The sequence below is a fragment of the Dermatophagoides pteronyssinus genome, unplaced genomic scaffold, assembly GCF_027571235.1.
Source record: "Dermatophagoides pteronyssinus isolate colony J.1.1.1.1 unplaced genomic scaffold, Derpt_VIB-CSIC_2022.12 sq0004, whole genome shotgun sequence".
In the NCBI taxonomy this organism is placed as follows: Eukaryota; Metazoa; Arthropoda; class Arachnida; order Sarcoptiformes; family Pyroglyphidae; genus Dermatophagoides; species Dermatophagoides pteronyssinus.
The window spans coordinates 1108741-1121075 of NW_027461528.1; the positions used below are offsets into that span (position 1 = coordinate 1108741).

Consider the following 12335-nt stretch of genomic DNA (forward strand, 5'->3'; position numbering starts at 1 on the left):
AAATTACTGATTGCATTTTATTATCCATCGATCCATTGCAATTCAAACACGACAGAATGGTTTCATCTTCAATGATTCATGATTTTTGGATGATGAAACCATTATTGATTTAATCATTATTATTGGCCCGTTTTTTTTTGTTGATTACTTTGCTGTTGCTGTCATCATCATGATCATCATTCCATCGAGACAAAATTGATACAATAAATTTTGTTTCTTTTTTTTTAATTATAAAATATCGATATTGGATCAATAAAACTTGAAATTTATTCATCATCCGATTTACGAGGAAAAGAAAAATGGAAAAGGTGGCAATATTTTTTTTTTATTATCATCATCATCATCATCATCATCAAATGATTGTGAATCGAATCGGTTGTTGATGATGATTTAGTTTTGGTGGAATGAAAAATATTTTTTTTTAACAAAACCATCTTTTGATAGATAGATTTCAAATGAATTGGATTTGTTTTTTTGAATGCAAAATTGCTTTCGGGAAAATTTTCAAAACACAAATTTTTTTTGTTTCTTTTTATCAAATGTTTTTGGATGGCAAAATTTCCGAAAAACATTCCCGAAAAAATCTTTTTTTTTGTTTCCAAAATTTTGAATTTTTTTTTTTTTTTTTTTGTAAAAACACTTTTCACCCTTATGGGCTTATGTACAAATTCGCACCAAGAATTTTTCTTTACTTTATTTCGTAATAAACTTCTATTTTTTTTTCTACAAAATATCAATATGTATCGTCAGCCAATATTTAATTATTTAAATTTTTTTTCTCTATCCATAATTTGAACCAAAAAAAATTCTATTTAAAAAGTTGTGGTGACGGTGAATGAGAGTGGGGAAACGAAAAAAAATCGTACTTCTATTTCCAATTGAATATATTGAAAAACACATTTGAATGGCAAAAAAACGGAAATTTCCATTTGGATCCCACACAATTAACCGGTAATGATTGAAAATTTTTATCAAAAAAAAAAAGAAAGAATCAACGCCATCTGCTGTTGTTGAAATTGAATACGATCATCGAATTCGAATAATAACAACCAAAATACATGGACAAGATATTTCATTTTCATTCGAAGGCCATGATCATTTTGATTTTTTGTTTGTTTGTTTGTTTCTTCGAAAAAAAAGGTCAACTAACCTTTTTTTTCTTCTTCTTCTAACGAATGGTCAAAAGGTTTGGTGAAGAAAAAAAAGCAATGTTGTTGTTGATGATGATGATGATGGAAAAAATCAAAGAAATTCATTTCAATGATAATCATGGTAAATGTAGAAATCAAGATACAGCGAAAAAGAAAGAGAGAGAGGGTGAGTATCATTTTAAAAAATCGAATGATAATCGAATGGCCCTTGACGACCAACCTTTATTGCTTATCTTTTGAATTTTCAATTTTAAATTTGTTTTTTTTATTATTATTTGTTTCGTTTTATCAGTAAAAGAAAATTGTTTTATCAAGAATTTGATGATGATGATGGAATTTTTCTTCTCTCTCCTACATATGTTGTTTGTTGTTGTTGTTTTTTTTCGGTTGGTACGTTTTGTAATTATTTTTAAATTTTATAATTTTTTCTTTTTTTTTTCTTTAAATTTTAAGTTTTTGTTAATGGGAAAATATCCCCCATCAAAGAAAAATCAAGATCAAATTTTCATGATAATGATAATGATAATGATGATGATGTTCTTTAGAGGCGACAAATTCAGCATCATCAATTATCATCGTTTACTAAAACAATAATTGTATGGAATGTACTCATCATCACCATCATCATTTGTGTAAACAGAAAATCATTTTAATCATCCTGGATGGATGACCGCCATCATCATCACCATCACCACCGCCGCCGCATCATCAAATGAGATAATTCTTTTTTGTTTTCTAAACGAAATGTAATCATTTATTAATCAGCATCAAAAGTGATTGGACATCATCATCATCATCACATCACACAACAAATCAATAAGTGAAAAACGAAAAATCCAACCTGTTGAATGTGTGTGTGTGTGTGTATTTTTTTTTTTTTTTTTTTTTTTTTTTTTTTAAGGAGCATAACTCCAAAATTTTATTTGATATTATTAAAAGAATATAAGAAAATTATAAAAAGGGTTTATGAAAAGAGAAAATACAAATGCGTGTTTGTGTTTATGAAGAATTTGGTGATTAATTTTGTGTGTTGTATTTCAAATGTCTGTTTTGGATACGAAGTAATGTGTGTATGTCTTTGCAAAAGTCAGTGAAATTGTTGTTTAAGATGAGTTTGTTTATGAGATGAGTGTGTGTGTGTGTGTGCGGTTTCACATCCTTTTCAACCGAAATAAAGGGTTTTTTGTAATTAAATTTGAACACCGGAGAATAAAAAGACAAAAAGGTAATTTGGTTTTTTTCTTCTTATTTTTTTCGTACATTTTAAAAATTGATTCTTTTATGTTGTCTTCGATGATGATGATGAAATTTAATTATAATGAATACCTGTGCAGGCAGATAGGTTTTTTTTCTGATCGAATCATTGAATTGATCATTGATACGTGTTTAATGAATCAATTCAATGTTTGTTTGTAGTTAGTTTACATTTACATTTGTTGTTTGTTGATGATATGAATGAATGAATGACAAAATATACAAAACAAAACAAATTTCAATCCGTGTGTGTGTGTGTGTGTGTGTGTGTGTGTATGTTAAAATCAAAGTTTTAGGCAATCATCATCATCATCGTTTTGTTACCATTACATTGATGATTATTGTGGTGGATGATGATGATGATGACGACAAACAATCAATGAATTTCCATTATAATAATCATATTGAACAAAAATTCAATTTTCAAAAGTTTTTTCCCCCCTCCTCACACACACACAATAAAAATCTTTTTCAGGATTATTATGTAAAAGAATCGATCATTGAAAAACAAAATATTGCCGGAATAACATTACAGGTAACAATAAACGAAACGAACAAAAAAAAACATTATCATTAGATGATTACATCATAATCAAGTACACATCATACAAATTTGAATTTTTTTTCTTCTTGAAAATAACTTCTCTTTGATTTTATCAGGTAAGCAACAACAACAACAACAACAACAACCTATTGAATCTCATTAGATCTAATTAAACCATTACATTCACCCAATCATATCAAACGGGTTAAATAAATCGAATTTTTTTGGCTTGCTTGATTGCATAATAATAATAATAATAATATGCTTTCAACAAGGTCAATAATAACCCGTTCATCATCATTATTTATTTATGAAAAACAAAAACAAAAATTTTCTCTGTAATCATTATACACACACACACCTTGAATATTTTTAATAAAAATAACGTTATCGGTTATGATGATGATAATGATGGCGGCGACATTCCAAACCGAATTTTTTTTATCCCCCTCACAACATTCATCAATAAACAACAACAACAACATTCAATGTCAATGTCAATGTTGACCAAACAAACGACTAACGACCCTGATGAACCTGTGTGTAGTATAATCAAGATGTTTGAAAATTTCAAAAATTTCAAGAATTTGTGTCAATTAAATATTTGGCTGTTGTTTATTTTTCTTTCGTTTTCATCTGAATTTTTTTTTAACTCTTTCTGTGGCTTTAAATCATTATTAGATAACGTTGTTTCGACGGTCAACAAACCAAAAGAGAGAGACCAAATTCAAGTATAAAATATCCGTACGAAAATCAATCCAAAGTCAACGATAAAAATGACATTTTTTTTTGATTTTGGAATTTCCAAATGGAAATATCTAGAAATTAATTGATGCTTTTTTTTGTTGTTACTTTTGAACAAAATAATTACAACATTTACATCTGGTTACATTGTCATTGAAAATTTTTCAAAGACGAAAAAAAAACCAAAAAAAAAATTATCTTAATTGCACCATTCTTTACCAACAACATCATCATTATCATCGATTTGGTTTTGAAAACGACTATTTTCACAAACGGTGGTGCGTGTTTATAATTATCATTCATTCATTCATTCATTCATTCTTTAAATCTTTCTTCTTTTGTTCAACAACATCATTCACAAATCAACATATCTAATTTGGTTTTTTAAAATTTCTTTTTTTTTTTATTTTTCTGATCTAAAAATAGCCATCATTATCATTCATTTATTTAACCTGAAATAAGAAACAATAATCCAATTTGTTTGATGGTTTAATCGCATCAACCAAAAAAAAAAAAAAAAAAAAAATCATCAATTTTGTCATGTGACATTTATTCACGTTTTTAACATCATCATCACCCGCGATTATACACACAGGTATCGAAATCATTTCATTTTTCATGGTTGTTTTTTTTCGTTCAAAAATTTTTCAAGTTCAATTTTTTAAAATTTTCCACAATTTAAATGATTTTGTTTTACGGTTGAAAACCAAAATAACTCAACAAACACACACACACACAAACACAATCAATCAACAACAGCTCTTAATCTTTGATACTCAACAGGTCTCTTGATCTCTTGTTGTTGTTTTTTTGAAAATAAATGATGCAGATGACGAATGAACTGTCAAATTTAATTATTCTAATTGAATGATATTTATAATCACCCAAAAACTAAACCCATCCAACCAAACGCACACACACACATAAATGTCTGAATCACGTGAATTCCAATAAGTAACTTTATTATTATTATTTAATATCCCACAAAAAAAACAAAATTCAATATGGTCAATGTATATATAAATGCACACTTTATTAACATTGAAAGTTTATTTTTTGAAAAAAAGCTACAAATTTTACCTTGCTTTCGATTTTTATCCAAATTTTTCTTTTATTTGTTTAATTTTATTTAGATAAATTTTGTTGTGGTTTTGATTATCACCATCATTTGCAAAAAAAAAATGATTATTAATGATAAATCGAAAAACTTACTTAATAAATTTAATAATCATCTTGAAGAAGATGAAGAAGAAGAAGAATTTGTTGATGATGAAGAAGATCTTAGTAATATTGATGATACTTCCGATGAAATGGCAACAACAACTAATGAAGATGAAGATGATGATGATGATGATGTTGATGTTGAATCAACAAGTGTTCAAACATCATCATCATCATCGTTATCGAAGACAAAAATGGATCGAATTGAAACCAAATCCAATGATAATAATGATGATAATTCAATGAAAAAGAAAATAAACAAAATAATAATAACATCACCAAGTGATGATGGTTTTTTTGATTATTATGATGATGATCAACGACAACAACAAAAACAACGACCAAATCGTCATGATCATCAGGTTAGTTCATGATCAAAATTATACACACATACGGCACTGTGTACACAGACAAAACAAATGATCAAACATTGATCCAGTCAATGGTCATTGGACTAATACATTACTACCATCGATCAATCAAGATGATCATCTGGTAAAATTTTTTTTTTTTTGTCAAAGTCGAATTACACTGAAATGCATCTCTCTTTTTTTCTGTTTGTTTGTTTTTGGTTCTTTCGTTTGTTTTGTTTTCCATCCGAATGAATGTCGTCATCGGATTCGTTTTGATCAAATCAAATCACAATTTTTTTTTTTGATGTTTTTTTTCACGGAATTTCATTTTGATGTTTTTTTTTCATTTTATTTTGTTTTTTTTTCGTACAGCAACAACAACAACAACAACAAAAACTTCGACAACAACAACAACAATCAAATGAAAATCAACTGTCATTAAAACATCAACAATCAAGTGATCATCAACATCATCATCAGCAAAATAATCAGTTCTTACAGCTTGATTTATCATCTAAACAACGACGACGACAACAACCGAATCGAATAAAAATGGTTAAAAATTCATTAGGTCAATTGAATCGAAAACAACAACAACAACCTCCATCATCACCAACAAAATCATTGGTAATGTTAACATCGAATCATTCACATTCTCATCCTCATCCTCATCATAAATCATTCGTTGGACCATATAGTTTTTCCAATGATGATAATGAAATGATCAGAGAAAAACAAAAAAAATTAATAATTACAAATGAAAATGACGATATTGTTGATGATTATGATGTTGATGATGATGATGATAATTCAATTTGTATCGAAATAAATGATGATGATCATCAACAACATGATTCAAACAAAACATTACCATCACCACAACCAAAAATGATCGATAACAAAATTTCAAAATCAAATAATAACAATTCAGTATTTGACAATATCTTTGATTCACCTGTAGTTATTGTTGAAAATGATCAAATGATTTCACCATCAATTGCAGCTAAAACAAATAATGAACATCAATTACAATTGATAAAACAACAATCATCCAATATTAATCATCATAAATGTAAAATGAATTTCAATATCGATCCAATCGATAATCATTATGAAAGATATAATCAATCTACAGATGATATTATGGACAATTTTACAACACCAACATCAACATTTAAATTTCAGATGAATAATGATGATGATGAAAAAAATCAATATTTACAGCAACAATGGTCCGATTTCAAAGAATCAGATCATCATCAATCATCGTTTGATAATTCGATGAATAAAAAATCACCAATCAGTATGCGTACAAGTATACTTGGTAAACCATTACCAACACGAAAAGAAGTACCATATTATCGACAAAGGTTTTTAATTTATAATCTATTACAACGACCAAAAGGATTTTGGCCACAATTTTATCATCGAATTGTAATCATAATTATTATTATTGGTTTATTATTGTTTGCCTTATCAACTGTTGACGATTATTATTTACAAACTATTCAATATTTACGTATATATGATACATTCATATTGGCATTATTTATTGTTGAATTTTTGGCACGTGCATGGTCATCATCATGTATTAGCCAATATCAAGGATGGTTAGGTTTGTTACGATTTTGTACATCAACATTTCGTTTGATCGATATATTTATCATATTATGTGCATCAACTGTACTTTATGTACATAAAATTGATCCATCCATTTCGAATCAAATAAATTGGTTACGTATTGCACAAGCATTTCAAATTTTACGTTTAAGTCATCGTTTTAAACCATGGCGTATAATGGCATCAGTTATTTGGAATCAACGTGATCATCTTACTGTTGCTGTTTATATGTGTACATTATCATTAATATTCATTACATTTGTTGTTTATTTTATTGAACATAATCAACCAGATACTGATTTTACATCAATACCAAAAACACTTTGGTGGGGTATTGTTTCATTATTAACTATTGGTTATGGTGATATGGTACCAACAACAATAGCCGGTAAATTTACAGCAAGTATTTTATTATTAATCTGTTTTTCATCATTTGCATTACCTGCTGGTATTCTTGGTACTGGTCTAGCACTAGAGGTAATTATTTTGAAAAAAATTCAATGAATTGTTCATACTAATTATCATTTATTTTGATTAAAAATAGGTACAAGAACAACAACGACAAAAACGTTTTGAAAAACGACGTGATCCAGCCGCATTTTTAATACAATGTGCATGGCGTTGTTATGCATCATCGAAAAATTCTCGTTCAATTGCAACATGGAAAGTTTGTTTGAAAAAACAGCAACAACACCAACAACGACGACGTTATAAATTGAAAAATATTTCACAATCAAATTCGGATCAACAAATCGAAACGATTAGTAGTGTTGTTGATCTAAAATGTTTACGAAATAAAATTCATAAACATTTTGGTAGCGAATCACAATCATCATTAGTTGATTATTCTTCAAGATCATCAAATACAATTGATAATAATAATGAAAGTAGTGGTCGATCCATACAATCATTTGCAATAATGGCAACATCACCAAAAATTTATCAAAATAAACATCGTTTATTAGATCATACAACAATGCCAATCATAATGAATCAAAATAATGATGAATATTATTGTGAATATTTTACACCGGCCGAAAAATCAATGATACGTTTCATACGTTTAGTTAAATTTGAAGTAGCAAGAAAAAATTTTAAAAATGCATTACGTCCATATGATATTAATGATGTTATTGAACAAAATGCAGCTGGTCATGCTGATGTTATTCAACGTGTAAAAACAATGCATTCACGTATTAATTCTATACAGAATTCATTAATAAATGTAACAAAAATCTGTCAAAATTTATCCGAAATTCAATATCAACAGATAGATCGTTTAGAAAGAATTATACAGGAATTAAATCAAAAATTATCAATTGAAAATTCTGATTATCAATCAACAACATCGTCAACAAAATCAACCAAAACAATAAATAAATATCTATCTGTAAACGATAGTTCTTCATCAATTGATTCATCATCAATTATATCGATAAGATCCATAACACCTTCGACATACATATCATCATCATCGTCATCATCATCACCATTAGCAACACAATCAACATTGTATTCTACCATTAATTATGATCAATCGAATGATGATCATCAACAAAATGATTCCAAACAGAAGCAAGCAAAAATATCGGAAAATAATCGACGTTTTAGTGGATAAATATGTTGTTGGACAACAAAGTTTTTCTTTTATTATTGTTGTTGATTTTCAACAAACAAATGTGATTTTTTTTTTTAAATTTAAATTAATTTTGAACAAGATTTTATTATTTTATTTTTTTAATTATTATTTTAATTAATTCATTGTAACATTGAAAAAAAAATTAAATTATTAAAATTTAATATTCATAGATTTTTAATGTGTGTTTACATTGTTTTTGTTTTTGGTATATTAGAGAAAAAAATCCTTTTCGGATTCGATACAATGACCACGATAAATGGAACTCGAAACAACATTGTTTCAGATATAAATCGGCCAATTTAATTCAAAAAGAGTTTCAGAAATTTTTGATTAAGATCAGGAATTTCAATTAAGTTTTTTGTTTGTTGTCGCACGTGTAACTGTGATGGGACAGGGAAATGTATTTTTTTTTCTACAATTTTGTTGTTTCCATAATCGCGATAGTATCGATTATTTTCATGATTCGAATATAATAACCTTCAAAATTTTTTTTTTTGAGCCGTCCATCTCTTTTTTTTCATGAACATCATTGTAGAATTTGATCATTAAATAAATCAAGACGAAACAAGATTCAACGACGATATAATAATAATGACGATGACAAGTAAACAATCCTGAATACCTGTTCCATCAAAAAATGTATGATCTTTATCGTTTTTGTGTTTTGAAAACAAAACAAAAAAAAACAATGCAAAAAATTCTGATGGTAAGTAAATATGTATGTCTGACAAACTTTTTTTTTGTTTTCTTTTCATTCTTGAAAAAATTGGTAATTTTTTCAAGAAAAAAAAATTTCATCATCAAAATGGTCAGTCTTATGACCAGATTATGACATTGAAAAAAAATATATAAAACAAACAAACATCTGCATTCTCTTTTTTTTCATTTTCTTCTGTTTCGTTATAATTTTAGGAAAAAACAAATCAAATTCGCCTACACACACTATCATCATAATTGGTCAAAATAGTGGTCGAATTCCGATGTTTTTTTTCGATGAATGATATAATAATAAATGAAATAATTAAAGCAAAAAAGAAAGAAATTCGAGATAATCATCATCATCGTAATTAAAACCATCATTAATCCGAAAAAACCTACTAAGTCTGGCCATAAGTTAAAATAATAATCTTGAAATCCAAAAAAGAATTTTGTCGCAAAACATTTCATTTCCCTTTTTCATTGTCATTTGGATTATGATTAACCATGATGATGATAATTGATAGCCATCACTGTTTTAATGTTTTTTTCTATACAGTGGTGGAAAACAACAAAATGAATGAATTGCCATATTTGGATCGATAATGGTACATGAATAATTTAAAATTCAACCCAAATTTAGTCAAGTAACAAAACGAAAACGATACGAAAAAATTCATTATCAAAAAAAAGGGTTATTGAAATCTATATTTGATTGGAAAATGCTTTTCTCTCTTTCTTTCTTCGTAACAAATTATCATCAAATTAAAATCGGAAGCTTATTATCATCGAATGTCGCCAAAATTTGCTGAACAAAAACAAATGAATCCTTTTCAATAATTTTCCCAATAAGACAAAACAAAACTAACAACTACAAACAAGGATTATCTTCTATGAGTTGTTTTGGAAAATCAACCCTTCAAGGTTTTTTTTCAAGCCACAAAATATTGTGGGTGTCGTTTTATCATATTTCAAGTCTGTCTGATTTATTGATGATGATGGCTGATGAAACGAAACATTTTTGAATGGAATTTTTTTTCGAAAAAAAACAACCCAATATGTGGAAATAAGAATGATGATCAGATGAAATTAGCATCATTGTTTTTTTTCTCGTTCAAAATTATCGTAAATCACCTGTATCACTTTTTTTTCTGTTTTTTTTTGTTTTGTTTCAATTGACGCCCACACATTCTTATTTATCAATTTTTAGCATCATCATCATTATCATCATCAATAACGACAATGGGCAGCAGCATCACATTACCAATGTCACACTCACACACACACAAGCTAAACATCAATTGCACGAAACAACATAGAGCTAATCTTGGAACATTGTCATCATCATCGTCATCAACACCTGTTTCGATGATACAAAGGGATGGACCATCATTTAATAATTTCGTCTAGTTTATTTATAAATCATAACCACAACCACAACCACCGCCTCCATTCTTTATTCAATTATTTGTCGTTTGAAAATAATTGAAGAATTCATTTGAAAATTTATAAATGTTCATTTCAATTTAGAAATTCGTTTTGCCATTTATTTCAATCATTTATTCTATCATTTGATGGTTGATAGGACAACGGAAGAATTTTTTTACGAATCTTTGTGTTTTGTATGTTTTTAGTTTTCCATTTGATGATTAATTTGTGAAAAAATACTTTTTTTTTCGTTTTGTTTTTCAGAAATTTCTTCTTTTCATACGATTGAATTGAATTGAATTTGATCATTAAAGATGGTAAGTGAATTTAAATCAATTATGTTGATAATTTTTCCTTTGAAATGTTTTTGATCTTTTCAAAAGTTTCGATCAATCATTATTTGTCTATGGACAATATTAGCAATAGAATTTTGTTCAGCATATTATTATACCGAACCATATGAGCGTAATGAATATGATAATGGTAATGGTGCTTATGAATTTTCTTATCAAACCGGTGCAAATAATGAACCAGATTTAGCACAATCATTTCGTGAAGAAAGTCGTGATGAATATGGTAATGTTCATGGTAAATATGGATATGTTGATCCATATGGACAATTAAGGTTTGTATAGATAGTCTAATGAGAATTATTTTCAATTCCGCATATTAATCATATGAATTTTTTTTGAAAAAAATCTAATCAAAATAGAATAGTTAAATATCGTGCTGGATCTGATGGTTATTATGCTGAAGGTGATATTGGTGTTGATCAGGAAACATTACGACAACAAAGATTATTATATGAAAATGATCAGGCAACAAAAATTCAACAACAAACATGGCAACAAGCTCCTGGTCAAGTTTCATCATCATCAGCCGCATCAGCTGCAGCTTCAGCATCATCATCATCATCATCAACAGGTGGTTATTATGGTAATGGAAAAACTGATTGGACAACAGTTCCGGATAATTCTATTAATCAACAATACAATATTAAAGGTGGTAGCAGTAAGAATATCTATAGTGAACGTATTGTAGCTGAAACACCAACAATTCCAAGAGCACCAGTAAAATATGGAAATTATTATTCAAATCAATATAATCATCAACGAAAAGTATTATACAATAATAATCAATATCAATCACCGGTTGTTCGACAATATTATTCACAAAAAACAATACAGCCAGCAGCTAGATATTATCAAACCAAATCAGTACAACAATATTCGGGTGCATTGAAAAGTCCAACAGCACGTTTGACTGAAATTCAACAACAACCGCAGCAACCAGCAGCAGTTGTAACACCATATAAATCCTTGACATCTGCATATAAATCGGCTGCATCATCAGCTGCTTCTGCTGCATCATCCGCATCCGCATCTGCATCATCATCCACAGCTTATTCACCGGCAGCATCATATTCATCGGTTAAAGGTGGATATCAACAACAATCACAACCACAACGTTCATCACGTTATAGTATTCCCGGTACTGGACAATCACATGCACATGTTAATTTCAAACAATTTGGACCGGCTGCATTTCAATATTCATATGCATTTTAAATTGATTGATTGATCGGATTTTTTTAAAAAATTTTAATTTTGATTGTTTTCTTCGGTATTATCTTAACCATTTTCCTGACATAATGTGAAAATAATAAAAATAAAAACGTACAGATC

General features: G+C 28.1%; 2 protein-coding genes and 1 long non-coding RNA gene across 5 annotated transcripts; all 3 read left to right on the forward strand.

Moving 5' to 3' along the window:
* Positions 1–833: 833 nt before the first annotated feature.
* LOC142644855 (uncharacterized) lies at positions 834–2011 on the forward strand. Its single transcript, XR_012846034.1, has 3 exons — positions 834–1317; positions 1444–1541; positions 1605–2011. It is a non-coding gene; the product is annotated as an uncharacterized LOC142644855 (long non-coding RNA).
* A 35-nt stretch (positions 2012–2046) lies between these two features.
* LOC113794990 (uncharacterized) lies at positions 2047–9236 on the forward strand. Of its 3 annotated transcripts, none has more exons than XM_075819419.1 (4): positions 2047–2376; positions 4827–5276; positions 5640–7364; positions 7432–8704. In XM_075819419.1, exons 2-4 carry the CDS (start codon positions 4875–4877, stop codon positions 8503–8505), a joined length of 3201 nt encoding a protein of 1066 aa, XP_075675534.1. In that variant the 5' UTR covers positions 2047–2376; positions 4827–4874; the 3' UTR covers positions 8506–8704. The 3 variants fall into 3 exon arrangements, with proteins under 3 accessions (XP_075675534.1, XP_075675533.1, XP_075675535.1); XM_075819418.1 differs by lacking the exon at positions 2047–2376 and adding an exon at positions 4347–4706 and having other exon boundaries at positions 7432–9236; XM_075819420.1 differs by lacking the exon at positions 2047–2376 and adding an exon at positions 4348–4647.
* Positions 9237–10379: 1143 nt separating this feature from the next.
* Positions 10380–12331, forward strand: LOC113795033 (uncharacterized). Its single transcript, XM_027345211.2, has 4 exons — positions 10380–10844; positions 10915–10967; positions 11034–11275; positions 11363–12331. The coding sequence occupies exons 2-4, from the start codon at positions 10965–10967 to the stop codon at positions 12216–12218; spliced, it is 1101 nt and encodes a 366-aa protein (XP_027201012.2). The 5' UTR covers positions 10380–10844; positions 10915–10964; the 3' UTR covers positions 12219–12331.
* Positions 12332–12335: the final 4 nt, after the last annotated feature.